Genomic DNA, 20,835 nt, shown 5'->3' on the forward strand with positions numbered 1-20,835 from the left:
CACTTAGTTCAACCAACTAATGTAGTCCATATTTTATAACATTGGAATCCGCCTTAAAATTCAAATTTATAATGATTTTATTTATAAAATTAATAATTAATTTATACAGAAGATGGAACAAGAAACAACTTTATAACTTCAATTCTTAATTCTCAATTATTTTATTGATATATCGTGGCCTGTGACGCGTATTTATGCTTTAAGAAATCTGAAAATATATTCTTCCTAGTCCGAACCCTTCACTCTCCCCCGTGCAGCGTGCTCTAAACGGGCCTAGAGCGAAACTTTCCCTACGCACCGACGGGACCGAAGTTCCCTACAGACTGGTGAATCGGCCTTGCAAAAACAAAAATACCGCGCGCCTTTTCAAAATCATTCGCCACCGAACACGGGACGAGGAGAAGCATCATAGAGTTGTCTTCCTTTGCAGTCGAAGATGATTCTGAGGACACCTCCCAGAAAACGGAAGTCGGAGTCTTTGGTGGAGATGGAAGAACCCGCTCAGGATATGCCGCTGGTTATATACGAAGACCCTGGCCCTGTATCGTTTCATGAATCTTCCGATCAGATGATGTGCACTTACCAGTGCCGTCAAATGGTAAATACTGAATGTTGTTTATTTATTTAGTTCTGTTTATCTCTACAGATTTTCCGTGATCAATTTTACTTGAACGATTTTTTCCTGAGAATCCTTGCTGTTGGAGGTGCTGAGTCGTGAGTTTCCTAATCACATGACTGTATATTGCTATTTAGAAAACTGGCATTCCTGATTTTTGGTTTCCGTTTCTGGATATTCGCGTGTTATTTTGGTTACTTTGTTTCATTTATTTTCTTAAAATCACGTTATTTATCAAAGGAGCCTCACTAATAACTTGTTCTAGGTGAAATCTGAGTTTCTGGATGCATTTGATACTGCTGGGAAACAAGTGCTGGAGTACCGCACGAAGCTGGAGGAACTTAATGCACAACTGTGCACGAGCGGTGGGATTGTTAAAATTTTGTCTAGCCTTAGATATCATTGTCTGTTCTTGGGAATGTGTCTTTTCACATTTTATTATTTTGTGATTGGTTTTCTTTTGTTGCAGAATCAGAAAAGAAAGAATTTAAGGATCGATTATGCATTTTCGAACAAGAACTTGCTGCTGCCAAAGGGCGCGAACAGGCACTACAAGAGCAGCTTATGAAAGAGGTCCATGACTCTCAGGAGCGATACCATGCACTTTTAAATCGTTATGGTGAACTCGAGGTATTTTTTGTTTGAACTATAAAATGAAAAGATTGTCCTTGAAGAGATTTACCGCAGTGTACAATTGTAAGAGATGAAAGTTTTGTCAATCAAAGTATTTTCATGGCAAAATGATTTTGTATATATCTTAAATGGGTTCATGGTATGGCCCCAAGCTTTTGGGATTTTTGATAAACTCAGGTTTGATATATATATATATATATTAAATAACAAACTCAGGTTTGATATATGTTCTCCTGTATTCAGTTTTATGCAAGATTCTGCTTTTTTTAGTTATTTGTTAAAGGAAGTTATATTTTTATGGTTATATACTGAAACTTGGGAAACGTTGATTGGAGTAGATGTTATTAAGTGAACTTATGGATGGAAAATTTACTATTCAATCCAACTTTTAGGCTAAACAAAGGGGTTATTGGGCCAGTCTGTGTAAATATTCTGCAATCTCAAAATATGGCATTTCAGTATCTTCTGGGAGGAAAGTTGGAAATTGATGTTTAGGTCTGAAAAAAGCTAGTCATTTTCTTTCATTTCTCGAATATTAATATTAAAGACTGATACCTTTCTCCTGTCATACAATCTGTATAATACATGTGTGTCACCTGGAATCCAGTTAAAACTCAAGAAGGAATCAGAGGTTCGAAAAAATGCTGAGACTTCAGTTGCTTCTTCTGAAGAGAAGATAATGCTGCTTGAAGAAAAGATGAGGCAGTTAACTGAAAGCAGTGAAAGAGAAAGAAAACGACTTTCTAGGGAGCTCTCAGATTTGAAAAATGAATCAGAACTCTCAATCTCCCGTATAAATGCTTCTGTGAGTGGTGGAAATTTTGACTTGTAATGGTTTATTTGATAAATGTATCACTTTTTTTTTTATCTTATATGATTCCTCTGCTTTTAGCTTGAACAAATGGAATGCAGAGCAAAGAATGCAGAAAAAGAGGTGGAGCTGCTAAACAAGCAACGAGAGGAGCTTGCAGAACAGCTTAAAGAGGTTATATTGTTGGTTTATTATTTATTTAACAGAATCAGAGACCTACTGAAGATTAATTTAAAAAATTCATATTCTTTAGATTGGCCATTATTAACTGGAGTACATGAGACCAGTAGAGGTAACCCAAGCCCTCTCATTGAAGGTCTTCTCCTGTTACTTCAGTTGATGATTCCATTTATTCCATCTATATTCTTTAGCAGTGAACGCTGTCTGATGTTTTAACCAATCTTTAAACTCAAATAAGTGGGCTAGTTGAATCAGTGAGATTCTGGAGCACAGGTCGTATGTGGCTTAACACTATTAAGCCATCTATTTCTGATGCTCTTTTACTTGATATGTATACATTTTAAGACTCATCATGTGAGCATAATACTGATCCTCAAGTTTGCAGTTTCTTGTTTGTTCAACGTCTGTTGTGCATTGTTGTCTTATTAGCCCTTTTGACATTTTCCCCAGAGTTCTTATCAAATAGCCAAAATGGAGCAGAAACAATTAATTTTAACAGCTCCTTGTCATGAAATTGCTACCTCAAACACTCAGATCTTGGTGAAACATCTCCAAGAGGAGCTTAGAAATTATGTAAGTGAATTGTTCTCTAATGGTATGATGATGCTTGGCAGAATGACTTGCAATTTGTTTGTTTTATGTTTCCTTGCATGGGCATAACTAGTATAGCACTGGTTTCATGACCAATACTTTTTTTGTTTTGAAGAAATTTTGCATTTATGACCAATACTCGTGGTGAACATCTTTCAGTCCTGCCATGTATTGCTTTTTTTTCTTTAAATGGTGCAAAGCTTTTATTAAGAAAGCTAAAACAAGACTAGTACAACATAGGATACATCAGAGAATACAACATAAGAATCAAGAACATGGTCTTTTCTATGTTTTTAGAGATCAAGAGAGACCCATACAAATGATACCTTGGAGGCAAACTCGCTAAATCTGGTGTCTCCCAAGCTATCCTTTGTACTGGGGTCTCTCTTGTTTTATTTCAAATGCTATTTTCTGGTGGTATGATGATGCTTGACCAAATGATGTGCAATTTTTCTATTAATGTTTCCTTTCAAGTGGGCATACTAGTGTAACACAGGTTTCATGACCATGTCAAAATCCATTTCAGCACTTGAGAGGATAAGAGAAAGAGAAGAAGAAGAGGAGAAGAAGGGAAGAACTGCCGCACATCTGGCAGTCTTGTTGGGGGTCTTAATCGACCCCAACTCCTTTTATTTATCACTTAGTGAACTACATAAAACGACAATCATGCTCACCCCTCATTACATTAACGCCTCTTAATACCTAATTACTTTCCAATTACTGACTTAACTGTGGTGAAACTAGAGGCTCTTCTAAATATAGATGGACATAAGTACATAGCGTAAAAGACATAAATACCCTTAACATTTTATTTCTCAATGCAAACATTACTCCTATTTGATAAAAGAGTAATGGACATGTGGCTGATAACATCTTTGGAGTTAAAAATCCATCCTTTTTTGCTTGGATGGGGCATAGGATTGGAGTATCACAAGCATCTTTATTTTTGAAGAACAAGGAATGAGGCCAGAGCAAGATTCTACCAATTCAGAAATTCTTCATTGAGAACCTTTAGTTGCAAGTCTAGCATTAGTGTCTTTGCAGTCTACAATTGTCATTTACACTACAAAGAGGTTTACCTGACGTTTGCATGTGTGGGAGCATGTACATACTCACTGAGTAAATTTCTGACAACAATTAATAATCTTGTACTCTTCAAGATATATTCAAAATATAGTGACTCTGATTGAGTTTCCCTTTGAGATATTGTGACTCTGTTTGACCCTTTGTCCACCATAATGTCCCTTTTCTGTCTTTCATGGCTTTGACTTTCTTTGTATTACTCATGCTGCTAGAGATAGATTAACCTACTTTGAACTCAATTCTTTTAAACAGTAATTATTTGTATATTGGCTTTGTCTAAATATTAGGAAGCTGAAGTGCGGGAAGCAAGAAAACTGAAATCTTCTCATGCGAACAATGAATTACTGAAAGAGAAATTACTGGAAGAGAAGAGCCGACGGGAGAGGGCAGAAGAGGAGTTACTAAAACTAGAAGAGATCCAGCTGAATGCAAAGAAGTTAGAGGATGAACTCCTGTCTTGGAAATCCTTACTCAAAGAAATGCCTGAAGTCGCATATCGTGAAGACATACCCAAAATGTTTGGCAGCTTGCAGAAGTGCGTTTTCATTAGTCATTCACATATTGGTTTACTTTATCCTTTGTGATCTACTTGTTTTGATGTAAGATAAGAAGGGTTTAGCTGCAAGGATGGTAAAAGTTAATAGTTTAGGTTGAAATAAATTATTGCATACCAAGTTCGTAAGAAAGATTATTTTGAACTATTAAAGTTAAACTAAACAACACAAAAACTTCTAACAATATACTAGAGAAGAAAATTTTATTTGATAGTAATTTCCAACTATTGGAAGTTATAATTAGGTTTATTTTTTGGGATAACTTTTTTCTAATGAAGTAGTTTCCTAGGTTTTTCTGGGAGTAAGGACATTGGTGTAATTTTTATATTGTTTAAGTTATAAATAGGGGAGAGGAGTCTACAAACCTTAAGCTCTTTTATGGCTTTTAATTTCTGCAAATTCAACTCTAACCCAATCTCTTTTGTTTTTGAGAAAGTGTTTTTCTGGAGTTTCTAATTCAATAGTGTTAGTGGGAATTAAGGCAACGAAATGTTGCGACGAGAGGAGCGAGAGAGAAGGAAAAGACAAAATCTATGAGAGAGATGATGGGAAGACGACGGGACACAAGAATCAAAAGACTGACGAGCCGTTGCAACGACGGCCGGCGAGTCGACGAGCATTCCTGTTGCTCATCGAAATAGATCTACCTGAGATTGTTCGGGGAGATGAAGAAGTAATATTCGCAGCTCCCGATCGGAAACTCCTTCTGATCGGGACCCCCATCTCCGATGGCAATCCAAAGGGCGAAAAATCCCCCTTCCTCACTCTCTCCGCAAAAGGTGACGACCTGCAACTTCCACAGAGGAAGATCGAGAGCCTCCCGTAGCCGTACGACCCCCTCTCTGTCACTATTCTGGTGATTATGAGAGTGATACCAAAGAGAACAACTTGACCAGAGGTCCGACGACGACAACACCTCCGGCTGGACCACTGTTCACCGCCGGAGCCAAAGAAGATGACCTCCCCGTGGCTTTGCGACCCCACTTCACTTTGTTTTTGGTCCTACGGCTGTCACGGTCACTCGGGTGAACCTTCAGAATGCCGAAAGTGTCTGCATTGTAGTAAAAACAAGAGAGCGCATGCCTTCATCACTGTTCGTCTATCAGCCGACACTTCTTTCCTCATTGCCTTCTCGGCAGCAACTGTTGAAGATATGAGGACGTCGCCCAGAACCAGAGAATTCTGGTCCGGGCCCTTGAGGTACTGTTTTCGTATGATCTGCTGAGGGAACCGCGCCAAATGCAAAATTTTGCAGTACAGAGACTCCATGACCATGACCCGTGTAACCATCCTAGAAACAACCAACTCCGGCTTTGGCTGGAGTCAGCTAGCCTGTGCGATCCACCGTTTCTTCCGCCCCCATCACCGCCCAGCACCTACACTCCTCGACCAGACTACACCCTTTTCCCCCTTTGACACCTTTGCTTCCAAACTTGACAACCCAGGTTCCCACCAACCCTTGCCCCGCTTCCGACCTGGCAGACCCCCTGACCCAGAAATCAGTCCCGACCCTTACGCCCTCCCCTTCATCCCCAACTCCACAAAACTCAAATCCCTACCCCCTGCAAAATCACGTGACCATTTCAATCCCTCCAAACTTGATTCACCATGGTTTTGATAGCCTTCTCTATGCTATCTTGGTCTCCTCCAACATGTCACTAGCTGAGGGCCAGTTCATATCGGACTAGTTTCAATGCTACTTGCGCCTGCACTACAGCCCTTTGGCATCATACCTCTTTCTAGGCGAGTGGATAGTCACCTTCCACTCAATTGATGACCGCTGGATGGCAACTCAGGTTGCAGTCTCTACCCCCATTGCTTCTGTCCGTGACTGAAGCCCCTCCTTGCATCACCGAGGCCTCGGTCAGTGGGTTTAGATTGCGGGCCTTTCGCTCGAACTTTGGGAGAGCAGCATAGTTAGCCTCATTGCCAGCCGCTTTGGTACATTGGTCAGGTTGGACAGTAGCACCGGTGAACACCGACGACTTGACCGAGCCAGACTCTTCATCAACCCCAACCGCGTTCACTCTGGGACGACCTTCCTGTGTCTGGACGTTGGTCAGTCCCACCTTTGGCTTGGTATCACATTTGGAGGACTTGTGGAGACTGTTTCCCTCATCGGCACCAGCAGTAGCGACCTTGTACCTGGTCAATAGACGCCCCCAGCCCCCTACCACTGCTGAGCCTCCGAACAACCTTTTGCCCCTATGTCCCAGACTACCTACCTCACCATTCCCATCAGCACCTGACCTCCCGTAGAGATTCTCCCACCACACTGGTACCCCTACCCCTTACCTGGCATCGCATCGATACCATGACCCCCCCCCCTTCCCCCTGACATTTGGCCCGCTCTTTTCCCACCCTGTGGCTCCTCCGGTCGGGGTGGCTACCAGCACCTCACACTCGTACAACAACCTGATTCCCCCACCCCCGTTCTTTTATAACCATCCCCATGACCCCCTTTTTCAACTAGAACCCCTCTGAAATACCCCCTCACACAGCATCATCCCCAGTCTCTTCCCTCCCTCACCCCTCCCCCCCCCCCCACCCCCCCCACCCCCCCCATCACCTTTTCTGACAGCGAGTCTTCATCAGCTCCCCCTCGTCTGAGACTAGTCAGCCCAGGTGCCTTGTTACTAGATCACCCCCTCATCTGGCCATCTACTAGCACCGTCGCCGCACTGCTGTTCAAGCTCCCCCTTCTGAGGAGGCCAGTGGCCCTCCCCGCCAGCCAGGGGAAATGGTTCATGGGGACCTTTGCTTCCTCCCACCGGATGACAGAAACCGGCAGTTCTACTTGGCTTTGCTGAATGAGTGCCACCAGTTTGATGAAGAAACATGGGGTTGTATTTCCGAGTTGGCTTGAAGAATGGGAGTGGTTTACAATGATAACCCCTCTGGTGGCAAGACCACATCAGGAGTTTGCAGAAAAGACAAGAAATGATTATTCTTTCTTGGAATGTTTGTGGGATTGGATCTCCTAGAATGCACGCTACTATTCGGAATCTTCTTTCCAGAAGTTATCCTTCTATTGTAATCCTCCAAGAATCTAAATGTCAGAATCCTTCCAATTCCATTATACATGACCTCTGGGGTTGTAATAATTTGGAGTGGCTTGCTATCAATGCTATTAGTTTTTCTGGTGCCCTCTTTCTTCTTTGGAACTCCTCTGTAGTTGAAGTCTTAGATCACGTGACTGGATCCTTCTCTATTGGTATTAAGTTGTGTGACAGATGCACTAGATTCACTTGGGGGCTTGCTGGCATTTATGGCCCTACTAGGTATAGGTATCAACACTCTTTTTGGGATGAGCTTTCTGGCCTTCTGCCTCTCTGGCCCATTCCTTGGCTCCTTGCCGGAGATTTTAATGCAACCCCCTTTTGCAATGAGAAGTCTCTCCTTACCTCCCGGACTACCACAACCCTGAGGCAATTTGCTGACTTTATTAACGGTTTTGAGCTGGAAGAAATCAGCCTCTCTGGCAAGGCGTTTACTTGGTCTAATGGTTAGAGACCTCCCATCCTGTCCAAGCTTGATCGTTTCCTTGCCACTGGTGATTGGCTCAGACTCTACGGCAACACCTGTGGGTCGGTCTTGTGTCATGTTGGCTCTGATCACTATCCTGTTCAGATTGATACCAAACTTGATAAATGGATGCCTGGCCCTTTCAGGTTTGATAATTCTTGACTGTTGGACAAGCATTTTCCTTGCAACGTCGCCTCTTGGTGGGAAACCTTTGGGAACCCTAAATATGTTGGCTGGATTCTCTCGCGCAAGTTTATGCGTCTCAAAGTGAAACTCAAATCATGGTCCTTGGAGCGTCGCATTTCTGCTTCCTCTCAGAAACCCTCTCTCCAGTCTCAGATTGCTGCCCTTGATATGGTTGAGGAGCAAAAATGTCTTACTCATGTTGAGTTTCTAACCGCATCTCTTCAATGTAGTTTTCAATCTATTCTACACCCTAAAAGGGTTCAGTGGAAGCAAAAGGTCCGTTTCAAGTGGTTGGCTGAGGGTGACACTAACACAAAGTTCTTTCATGCTATCTCCCCGACCCGTAGGACTAATCGGGTCACTTTCTTGTCTATTGACAACAAGGTTACCTTGGATAAGACCTCCATTACTGATGCTTTTCTCAGTTTCTTTGCAAATCTATACAGGAAGGAGTATCACCACCTGCTTAGACTTTCCAGCCTTCGCTTCACCGCGAGTTTCATTGAGCTTCCTTTCTTTGACTTGGTTGGATGTTGAGGATGCGGTCTTGGGACTTCCCTGGGATAGGGTCCCGGGGCATAACGGGTTCAACAGGGAATTCTATTAGGCTTGTTGGCCTGGCTTGAGATCGGATATCATTTCCATGGTTCGAAGTTTCTATGATTGTGGAATCGCTTTTAAGAGCATGAGTGCTTCCCTTATTGCTCTGGTCCCCAAGAAAGCTAGTGTGGAATGCCCTCAAGATTATCGGCCGATCAGTCTCATTTCAAGTCCTTACAAGATCATTGCCCGCATCTTGGCCCTTCGTCTCAAGGTTGTTCTTCGTACCATCATCCACATGGGTCAGAATGCTTTTATTAGAGGCCGTGACATACTTAACTCAGCTATGGCCACACATGAAATTGTGGATCATTTTACCAAGTTGGGTCGGCCGTGGTTTGTTCTCAAGTTGGACCTTGAGAAAGCATTCGACTGGGTTAGTTGGTCCCTCTTGGACGACATTATGCAGCGTATGGGGTTTGGAGACAAATGGAGGTTTTGGATCCGCAGTTCTATCTCTTCGGCCTCATATTCCTTGCTTCTTAATGGCACAGTCTGTGGCTTCTTCCAGGGCACTCAAGGCATCCGTCAGGGAGACCCCTTCTTCGCGCTCCTCTTCAACATCATTGTTGAATACTTATCCTCTATGTTCTACTCTGCTCGCAACATTGGTTGGCTAGAGGCCGTCTCTGATTAGAGTTGTTTTGACACCCCCTTGCTCCAATTTGCAGACGACACCATATGCTTCGGCGTTGACACTTTTGATCAGGTCCGTAACATTAAGGCCCTTCTCGGCCTTTTTGAGATCACTTCTGGTCAGAAAGTTAACTGGGGAAAGTCGACCATTATGGGATATCATATTGATTCCCCCTTGTTTCAGATCATGGCAGAGACTTTGGGATGTCTGGTTGCAATTGCTCCCACATACTATCCAGACCTTTCTCTTACTGACAGCAAACCCCAGATGGGGCTATGGGCTCTGGTGATCGAGCGGCTTGAACTTTGCCTCTCCTCATGGAAGGGTAGGATGCTCTCCAAAGCGGGTAGATTGATCCTCTTAAACTCATGCCTCACGGGTATTCCTAATTACTTCCTCTCTTTCCTGGTTTGCCCCACCTCTATTAGCTGACACATCGACATGATCAAGAGACGTTTTTTGTGGCGTGGCACTGGAAATGAGTTTCACTATCACCTTGCTAGTTGGGATGAAGTGTGTAGGCCAAAGTCTTTGGGTGGGCTCGGGATTAGATGCACCAAAGAAATGGGGCATGCTCTATTGCTCAAATGGTTTTGGAAGCTCAACTCTTCTTTGAGGGCTTCATGGAAGCCAATGGTTTCTTTCAAGCTTCGACGTCTTGGAGATAGATGGATCACTGATGGCAACTATCGTCATCTCTCCCCATCTAGAAGGCCATGTTTCATTTGTTCTCCACTTTTCGCACTACCATTCAGTTCTTTGTTGGGGATGGTTCCAGTCTGCGTTTCTGGATGGATTGGTGGTCGGATGATGGCTCTCTTGCCTCATCTTATCCACCTCTGCTTCAACTCACCACCAGCCGTGACTTATCTGTCTCTGACACTTGGGGAAATGGCTCATGGAATCTTTGCCTTAGATGTGGCTTTACTGATGAGGAAGCCATTTCTGTTTGTGGCTTGATTGATAGTCTTGGTAGTGTTATGGTCTATACTTAGACAGCTGACCGGATGATTTGGCTCCCTAATGACAGTGGGCGATTCTCGGTCTCCTCGTCCTACTGCCATCTTATGGGATGGAGTCGGCCACCCGCCCCCCACCCGGTAGCTTTTGTTTGGCGCCTCTCGGCCCTGTCCAAGGTGAAGTGTTTTCTCTGGAGTGCCTGCCACAACAAGATCCTCACTGCAGACATCCTTATTAGACTCAATAACACCACTCCCGCTTCTGCGGGACGGAGGATGAAACTGTGAGTCACCTTTTACTCCACTGTGGCTTTGCCTGGAAGGTCTGGACTTACATGATTGATAATATAGGTCTCAACTTCTGCATCCCACTTGACTTGAGCACCATGTGTCGTTTATCTTCTAGGACTTGCCTTCCCAGCCTGGGCAAGCTTCTACTGGTTGTCCGCATTGCTTTCGTCCCTTAGTGTCTTTGGAAGGAGATGAATTCCAGATGGTTTGACTATATTTTTTGCTCTACTGCTGAGGTCTCCTACATCGCCATAAGGCTCATCTCTACATAGATCCGCACCTGAAAAGAATTCGCCTGCTTCTCTTGTTCCCCGGTCCTCACTAATTGGAAAATTATTGCTCAGATGTTCGTTCCCTCTGCCCCTCGCCGAGTTGCTGTTTGGGAGCCTCCTCCAACTGGACATTATAAGCTGAATTTTGATGGTAGCTCCTTTGGGAACCCGGGTTTAGCCGGTTTTGGCAGGGTGATTTTTTATTCGGGCGACACTGCCATACTCTCTTACTCTAGCCCTCTCGGAATTGCTGACTCGACTACTACTGAGCTCTCTAGTCTCCTTCACGACTTGCGTATTTTTCAGGACCGGTTCAGTGGTCCCCTTATTGTGGAGGGAGACTCCAAGTTCGTCATCGGATGGTGCTCCACCTCATCCTTCCCCCATGACATCACTGACAAATTTTTCTTGATATTTTGGGCATTGTATCCACCGTTTCTTGTACTTGGTTTCATGTACTTAGATCAGCCAATTCGGCTGCTGATTTGTGTGCTAAACTAGGCCCCCCCTTCCCCCCTTCCCCCCTTCAATCTCGTTGTTAGGGACTTCCTTGATGTATCTTCCCTTTCTTTGAAATAAAATTATCATCATTTAAAAAAAGTGTTAGTGGGAATATAATACCGCATGGGGCTAATATCATGAAAGTTAGGTGTTATGAATTTGGAGAAGGTCTCCTTTTGGCAAATTCTTGGATGGACTTTGACCCAACTTTAATAACAGAGCATGATATTTGCATTTTTGGGCGAAATGTTAGCCCCGTATGGTTTTTACTTTGTTTTGTGTCGCTCATGTCTCAGCCCTGTTATCTGTTAGTAGGCTTGAACGTGGGGGAGTATTAGAAGGGTAAACCTACATGGGTTAATATTCAAAAAAAACATTAAATTATTAGTTGGGAAAAACCTCCTAATTTTGACTAGACAATTTGGGATTAATGTGGACTAAAATTTGAAAAATAGTAATGCCCTCTTTGGGTTAGGAGTTTCTAATTTGATTTTGTTTTTTTCTTCTAATTAGTATTTTTCTAATTAGGATTTACCTATTTTAGATTAGTAGTTTTTAAAAGGAGTTTGGGTTAACTTATACTTGCGATTTAAGGGTTTTCAAACTAATTTATGTGAACTGAATGCTTAGGAAAGTCAAAATCCTTGTTCTAATGAGCTTTTATGTAGAAGTATGTAGAGCAGGCTGTAAAATCCCACTCTTTATGTCTTGGGAAACACATCTTATTTTGTTTACAATGGTTAATAGTCTTAGATCTATTACTTTTTCTTCATTGCAATTTATCTTCAATGTTTTTATAAATCCTCTGTGAGATTAAGTTGCAAATCAAGTGCAAACAGATTATTTACTCCACTCTCAATATTTTAAAAGAGAAAACTGAGTTCTATTGTTTCCACACTTCTTCCTACCCCTTCACCAATATAGGGGATTTACTCATGTTCTTCTCATAAAATAACATGACATGGTTGATTTGTCGTAATTGTTCATTTTATGCTTTTAATTTTAATGTAGGGAGGTCTTTGACAACATGATGAAGGTTGGGGAGGTGAGTGCGCATCTTAAGGAGCTGGAGGTTGCCTTGGAGTCATCAAACTTTAGCAAACAACACTTTGAAACAGAGAATGCATTAATTAAAGAGCAAGTGGACAAATTAGCATTGGAAGTTAAGCGGTTGGAGTTAATGGTCAGTACCAGGATTTTTATTGGATCCTGCTATGTTGTATGCCTTTGTCTATTTGATGTTTTTTTTTTTTTTATAAAGATGTATTTATATTAACAAGAGAAAATTTACAAAGGAAGAGGGAGCATATCCCTAACAATAAGAGATTGCAGGGGCGCTCCCTTTTTGGCTAGCACATCTGCTACCGAATTTGCAGATATCGGAATGTGAGACCAAATACAAGAGAGTAGTGAGGTAATATCTAAAATCTCCGAAAAGATGTCCCAATGGCGCCACAGTGGAGGGGAAGCACACTCGCACCATCCAATGACCACCTTTGAGTCCCCTTCAATGTGAATGGGACCACTGCAATTGTCTCTGAAAACGCGAAGCCCATTGAGGAGGCCATAGAGCTTAGCCGATGTTGAATCGGAAATGCCTAATGGGCTGGCATAAGAGCAACACTAATTGCCAGATGGATCCGAAATAACTCCCCCAAAACCAGCGATCCCCAGATTGCCGAGAGAAGAGCCATCAAAATTCATTTTTCGGTAACCAGCTTCTGGGGGAGTCCACTCCTGCATGACTTGAACCTTGGTCCCAAAGTGCATCTTTGCCAAATTGCTCCAGTTATCACGGATAGAGGTACCCTTGAAGAAGGAAAAAAACTTCTTAGTTACGAGCCATGTGGAGATTTGCCTTGACACCTTGTCTGGTACTCTTACCTCTGATTCACTTCTAGCATTGAACTCCTCCGGTTACGCTCATTCCAAAGCCCCCACGGTACGAAACTGGCACAGGCGGAGATCATCACTTTACCAAGACCAGGAAGGGGAGAACCAATGATCGACTTGTTGAAGGAGATCAGATCAGCTGTCTATTTGGTGCTGTCTACATGTTCTGACTCTTTGATATATTAATTATTTAAGGGAGATTAGTGTTGGATGAATAGGCCACCGAAAGTTGTAGATTTTCTGGATTCATTGTCTATATAGTTTTAAGTCCAGTATCCTTGGGCGTATTTCTACTCTGTTTTGTATTTTGTTCATTCTCTCTCTTAATGAATCTCTCATTTTACTAAAAAAAACAGCTAGGTACTGTTAAATGCTAGTTAGGGCACCTCTTTGCTCTGTTTGGCATTATTTTGTGAATCTAATTCTAAACATATCATGTTTGTCATTTACATTTACTGACAAATTTTCGTAGTAAACTTGTACATCATATGATTTGATCATGCATACAGAGATATTGAACAAAATAAAGATTGGATCTTTACATCTTTGAAAGTGAGGGAGGAGAGGAGGATGAGCTGAATGCGAGAGCTTTAAAATTAGGACTCTCCAACCCTCTCGTTTATGGTGTAGAAGAGGTGGCGCAACAAAGTTGCCTTCGCTATGAAGACTAATAAAAGACGTTGACTTGAAAGACAAAAAAGAAAATAGGAAAAGCTATCTCGTATTTACACCTATGTGTATCCATTTAGTGATTGGTCTGGTAGTTTCTGTGTTGAGAAACGAGAGGTATGGTGCAGCAATCTTGTAGTCATCATATCAGTTTTGTTGTTCTGGTTTATATTCTTTGAATCAGGGGTAGTTTAGGAAGCTAACTTAAAGTTAGTTTATTTGCTTTATATGTAAAAGGATATATATTTATATATATATGTATATATCTTTTAAACAGATTTCTGTTCTTATGGAGGAGAAGGGTCGATTATTACCTTAATCCAGCTGTTGATGAATCGACACGAACCTTCTTTCCTGCTTCTCTTGTTTATTTCTCTCGTCTCTTTACTTCTACTTCTGGATTTTTAATAGTTTTAAAGCAGCAGCAATCAGATCAAGTGTGATTCCTGATATTTCTTGCTTCTTCCTCTTTTTTTGGAATTTTTTTTCTTCTTGACCTGTGATCCTTCCAGGTCTGTAATTTCTTTGTCTGTGTCACCTCTAGGTTGCCTATTCTTGCTGTTTTAGTGCTATTACCTAATGGTAATGGCATAAATAATTACTTTCTTAATAAAACATATTTTCTGCCTACCTTCTCTATGATTGATAATGAGAAGGTTATTTTCTGCCTAAAGCTCTCCTTTTTACATTCTTATTGTTTGAGTTAGCAATTGTTGGGCTGATCTCTTATTCTGCCCAACAATTTGATCTTATCATGTACTCTATGGCCCTATGAAGGTGGTGGGGACACAAGTATGCCCATCGGGTCCTAGTGGATCCACCAATTATGATTGAACTTATTTTTATAGTTCCTTTTTTTAGTTTATCTTTCTTAATTTTACTGGATTTGATCAGATATTGATTTTATCTTAAAATTTTGATTTTATTTTTTGTTTATCTTTCCTGATTTTATTGGATTTGATCAAATAGTGATCTTGTCTATTTTGAATTTTAAATTTCAATTTTAGTTATTTATAGGCTATAACAACACATTGGAGGCAGCTTCAAAGATGAATTAATAAAATCTCTGTTTCTGTTCTCTCCCTTCTCTCCCTCTCCTTTCTTCTTCTTCTTCTTCCCCTTCTTCTAAATTATTCCTTTCAATTCTCCTATTTCTCATTCCCAATTCTTCTTTCTTCTTCTCTATTTTCTCTTCCTTTTCCCTTCAAATCCAATAGCTAACTGACATCGCATATGTCAATTAAAATTCGCGCCTTGTTCTGCATCAGAGGGTTTCTTGGCTGCTTTTATAATTAGAGTGTGTCTATGTCAACCTTTTTCTGTCCTTAGTTGTGAGTCTGGGTTGTTCTTTTTGCTTTCTCTTAGAGTGAGACAGTAGGTATTATGGTTGATTCAAATGATATGAAACTTGCTAAGGTTGATGAGTGTTGAAAAGTAAGTATGAAAGTCTTTCATGATTCTCACTAAAAAAAGTCTCATAGAACAATAATTAATATGGCATAATTTTGTAGGAGTCTCATGGGAGGAAGTCTCACAGAAGTGTTTTAGTTACATGAGTTTTAGTTATTTTGGTATTCTATTTCCGTTCAGTTCTTTAATTATTTTAGGACTTATCTTTAGGAGACAAACTTGGAAGTAATTGGGACATGGGTAGTTTAATTGTAATCCGATTATACTTGTTTCCTCTATTATAAATATAAGACTCATTATATTTAGCTAATATCAAGTCAGTGATTTATTTCTCTTCTAAAAAAATCCAACATTGTATCAGAGCAGGGTTTGTAAATTGACATAACGTCAATGTACAAAGATGTTGTATTTCTCTCTTCCAATTAGGTTTTAGTGTAGTTTATCTTTTTGCGTTTGCCCTAGTTTATTTTTTTCTTCTACTTTCGTCCCTTTTTGTAGGTTCCAACTCACAAACTTTGAAGTTCTTTTTAGTCTTTAATTGCTTCTATTAATTGCTAAATTTAAATTTCTTTTCAATTGCTCTTTTTTTTTTTGCGGTCAATCTCCTTCCTCATAATTTCAGTATGTGCAACACCCACATCAAAACTCCCGTCTTGCATAAACCCGTAAGTTCCCCAACTCTCACACTTTGAAGTTCTTGTCAGTCTTTAATTGCTTCTATTAATTGCTAGATTTAAATTTCTTTTCAATTGCTCTTTTTTTTATTTTTTATTTGCTGTCAATTTCCTTCCTCATAATTTCAGTATGTGCAACACCGACATCAATACTCCCGTCTCGCATAAACCCACATTACCCCTTATTTTCTTCAGCATAAACCCACATTACCCCTCATTTTCTTCATTTGAATCTCATTGTCTCCACTTCTCTAGCTCTCCTTTTGTGCCCTCTTTTTTATGTTCTCTCTTCTTCTGTTGTTGCTGCACTTCCTGGTTTTTTATATTCACGATCTTCACTGTTAGATAGTATAAGTGGGATATGACCGAATTTGTGACTTGAAGATTCTTCTTAGTTTAAAATGGACAGAGATAGAGAAAGAGCTGCATTAGGAAGGAAACTGAAATTCAAATTGCTAGATCCTTCATGGTTTGGGACCTGAATTTGAGAGTATTAGAGCCCAGATGTTAGCAAGTGCTGGCATCCCTACACTCGAGAAGATCTATTCTCGTCCTCCAAGAATGATTGTGCTTTAGCCCTTAATATCACCTCCAATGACAGTAGAAGTGAAGGATCTAGAGTACGTGGGGTGGGTGGCCGAGTTCTGGACTGTGATGGTGGTGGAAAGGATGAGGAATGAGGAGTGTAAATTTGTCCACTGCAGGAAAACAAATAATTATTCCAGTCGATGCTGGAAAAATTTGGGGAAGCCAGCCTGGGTAATTCCATTCTCCAGAAACTAGAGAATCTGTTGAAGTTAATGAGGTTGAATCTGTTGTGGGGATTTAAAATGATATGTAGAAACCTGAGTAGTTGATCACCACCCCTGCAGCTACTCAGCCTTGTCCCCCATATTCAACTAGCACCACTCTGGCCCACTCAGATATGCCACTTTTCATCCTTTATTGCTTCGTCTTTCTTTAAATCTATTTATTTAACTAAGAATTCCCATTAAGTTGTTCAGTAACATTTGTTTCTTCATTCTCTATTCTGGGACTTGCAGACAGAGAAGGTAATTGGTGGTGGTGTCTGTGTGGTTGTGAGAAATAGGGTCTCCACTAGTTTGGAGATGTTCACGATCAAGATCACAAAGCCTCAAGTGTTGAGACCTCTCCTTATCAATGGTATCTTCGTTTGGGATATCCATCTCAGCCCAAACCTTACCAACTCCATTTATCCTTCAGTTATTCTTTGTTGTTTGATTGTGAAGCATGTAAACGTGGCAAACATCATTAGAGAGTCCTCTGCTCCAAGCAATAACAATGGAAGTACCCCTTTTGAGTTGGTCCAATTTGATGTTTGGAGACTATGTAGAGTGTCTAGTTATTTTGGTTAGAAGTATTTTTTATCTTTTATTGATGATTATAGCAGAGTCACATGGGCATACCTAGTCACATAGGTGTACCTTTTAAGACAAATTTGAAGTATTTGATGTATTCTTGAAATTTTCTAGTAAAAATAAAAACTGAGTTTGGTGTTCCCTTTCGCTCAGATAATGGACTTGAATTTATCCTCTTTTTGTGCTAAAAATGATATGATTCATCAAACTTTTTGTATCTATAACCTTCAGCAGAATGGGGTAGTAGAGAAGAATATACTAGATGTCACTTGTACTTTACTTTTTTCTATGCAGGTTCCCAATAGTTACTGGGGAGATGCCGTTTAACTACATTCTATTTCATACATTGCATGTTCTCTTATGTTCTTGGGGGTCATATTACTATTCACATGCTAAAACCTCAATGTCAGTTTTTTGAGTTTTGTCCTTAGTGTTTTTCGTTCTATCTGTTGTGTTCATGTAGTTGGTAGTGCCATTGATAAACTATTCCGAAGAGCACTTAAATGCATCTTCTTGTGTTACTCTCCTCAACAAAAATGGATACACATGCTGTGATCCTAAAGGGAAGAAAGTTTACATTTCAATTGATGTCACCTTCTTTGAGTTGATTCCCTATTTCTCCTTGGCTGATGAGTGCTCTTCTCATTATCATCCTGATATTTTTCTTTTGCCCATTCCTGTGAGAGAGGATCCTCTAGAGTCTCCAGTTCAGAAAATAGACCATTATGTGTGTTGGAATATTTGTTTGTATTGACTGGGCTAGTCCTTATATAAGATCCGTGGGGTTGCTTTCCTAAAAGGTTCGAGCCTTGTAGTGCACTGGTTTCAACATGGTATCAGAGCTAGTTGGTCCCATGTTCGAGTCCCACTCCCACCGAATTTTGTCCCAGGTATTTCTGGTGAATTTGTCCCAGGTTTTTCCGGTGAGTTTGTCCACGGGTTTTCCCTGTGCGGGGGAGTGTTGGAATATTTGTTTGTATCGACCGGGCCAGTCCTTGTATAAGATCCGTGGGGTTGCTTTCCTAAAAGGTTGTTCGAGCCTTTTAGCACACTGGTTTCAACAATGCTTATATTGGTGGTGAGAAAGGAAAGCTCCTACCCAGCAAGAAGTTCTAGAGACACATGGTGCTTGATCAAGAACTCTCTTCTTAGCCATCATCATCATCATCATCGTCTCTGTACATATCATTATCCTTTATCTACATATGTGTCTTTTCATTCTCTCTCCTGTATATGATCCTTTGCTTCTACCATATCTTCTTCTTCCATTCTGAAGTCTTTGCAGGAGGCCTAGCAGTGTTCCAAGTGGAAAACGGCAATGTTGAAGAGATACATGCTCTACATTCTCACATTGGGTGTCACCTATTTTGAGACTGAATGAAACTCTCCTCTTGTTTGTTCCTCAAATTCAATTTCTTTTCCTCAATCTTTTTTTTTTTTTTTTTGGGTGAAAAATGATGATAATTTCATCAAGGAGAAAGAAGATATAAAGATTTACAAGAAAGGCCGGTTGCACTCTCTATAGAACAACATAAAGGCAAAAGAAAACATAGAAAATGCATCAACCATTAACATATTGCACAAAAGAACTGTTAACAACAAGGGACTCCAATGAGATGTGTGAGCAAGGTTGTCAGGTCTAGCAATTCACACCACATGATGCCAGGAAATCCATAAAGAACTTAATAGAGCGTATCTAATTGTAATAACTGAGCAACATCATGGCGGAGATCCTCTGGATTCAAATCAATTATCCATAGACGAATCTATTTCCACAATCAAAGGGCTGGAAAATAACCCCTAAAAGAAAGGGCTAGAAAAATACTGACAGTGACACTAACTTTAATGAATCTTGTCTTCGGCCTACACATTTTTTGTCCAACTTTGAGATTCTGTGTTTAAGTCTCATGCATGCTCATATCATGCTGACGTAATTTTTTAAATGAACTAATCATTTATCTGCTTTTTCTTTGCAATTTTTTTTAATGGCTTCTCACGTCAATTGCAGCTTTGTTCAGTTACTGAAGAAAGAGACCAACTAAGAAAGGAAACTATGGCATGGAAGACCCAAAAGGGTGGGGAGGTAGAAAAAGGAACAATCAATGTTGATCTTGTCAAGGTTTCAAAACTTCGATTTTGTCTTATCTATTTAACATGGGTTTATCTTATGTTTTGATTTCACTCCTTATAATACTTGTACATGCCATTCCCCCATCCAGGAACTTGAATCATCCCTTGCTACGAGAGAATCCATTATAAGAGAGTTGGATGATAATCTACGAGAACAAAGGGAGGTTGGTAACCGTCAACATCATGAAATACAGCTGCTGCATGAAAAGCTCAACATTGAAGCCAGAAAAATGAAGTCACTGGAACGGGAAGGTGACCGGTTGCGTGCAGAAATCTCTCTTTTGGAATCTAAGGTATGTTGCATTTCATACTGTCTGTTGCTTATTTCTAGAATCCCACTATTTTATTTGTTTCAATTTTTTAAATTTTTCTATGAATTACTTTACATTAGTTGTAGGACAAAAATCAACGTCTATTGTGCTTTTATCAGTTCTGGGGATATTAAGGGGGTGAATGTGTTACCTTATAAGGAAGTAGGCTAAAGATGGAATTTAATTCAAGAGGATTGTAGAGTTGGTTTACTTAGAGTTTCTATAATTACTTTAAATGGGGAGTTCTATTTTTTTTTTTTTTTTTTGAGAAAGATGTATTTATATAGACAAGAGAAATTACAGAAGAGGGAGCAGATCCCTGACAACCAGCGATTGTAGGGTAGCTCCTTGCTTGGCAAACACATCTGCTGCCAAATTTGCGGATCTCGGAGTGTGAGACCAAATACAAGATAAAAGTGAGGTAATTTTAAGAATCTCCCTAAATATATCTCAATGGCGCCATGGGGGAGGGGATGCACACACACACCATCCAATGACCACCTTCGAGTCCCCTTCAATATGAAGGGGACCGTTGCACTTATCTCTGAAAACACGAAGCCCATTGAGAAAGCCATGAAGTTCCGCAGGCGTAGAATTGGCGATTCCTAAAGGGTCGACATATGAGAAAAGTTGGTTGCCAGAATGATCTGAAATAACCCCTCTGAATCCAGAGATCCCGGGATTACCAAGAGAAGAGTCATCAAAGTTCAACTTAAGGTAACTAGGTTCAGGAGGGATCCATTCCTGCATAATTGGGACCTTTGTTTCAGAGTGCATCATAGCCAAATTACTCCAGTTTTCATGGATACGAGTACCCACAAAGGAGGAGAAAGACTTCTTAGTCAGGAGCCAAGAAGAAAAATGTTCCACCACTCCGTCCGCCACATGATCAGCTGCTTCACTTTTTCCATCAAACCTCCTTCGATTGTG

The 20,835-nt window shown here is 40.7% G+C and overlaps 1 protein-coding gene across 2 annotated transcripts in view; it reads left to right on the forward strand.

The window, feature by feature from the left end:
* Positions 1 to 281: 281 nt before the first annotated feature.
* The window catches only part of LOC137946147 (mitotic spindle checkpoint protein MAD1), a 47,139-nt gene continuing 26,585 nt past the window's right edge, over positions 282 to 20,835 (forward strand). For both annotated transcript variants that reach the window (XM_068792349.1, XM_068792350.1), the window contains exons 1-10: positions 282 to 598; positions 882 to 981; positions 1,086 to 1,246; positions 1,857 to 2,054; positions 2,142 to 2,234; positions 2,691 to 2,813; positions 4,202 to 4,449; positions 12,451 to 12,622; positions 19,473 to 19,583; positions 19,684 to 19,887. In XM_068792349.1, the coding sequence (XP_068648450.1) occupies positions 437 to 598; positions 882 to 981; positions 1,086 to 1,246; positions 1,857 to 2,054; positions 2,142 to 2,234; positions 2,691 to 2,813; positions 4,202 to 4,449; positions 12,451 to 12,622; positions 19,473 to 19,583; positions 19,684 to 19,887 (1,572 nt within the window). In that variant the 5' untranslated portion in view covers positions 282 to 436. The remainder of the gene's footprint in view (positions 599 to 881; positions 982 to 1,085; positions 1,247 to 1,856; positions 2,055 to 2,141; positions 2,235 to 2,690; positions 2,814 to 4,201; positions 4,450 to 12,450; positions 12,623 to 19,472; positions 19,584 to 19,683; positions 19,888 to 20,835) is intronic.

Source organism: Aristolochia californica, unplaced genomic scaffold (assembly GCF_029961685.1).
Source record: "Aristolochia californica isolate CCGP_79_NKW_82.1479 unplaced genomic scaffold, dmAriCali1.0.hap1 SCAF_12, whole genome shotgun sequence".
NCBI lineage: Eukaryota > Viridiplantae > Streptophyta > Magnoliopsida > Piperales > Aristolochiaceae > Aristolochia > Aristolochia californica.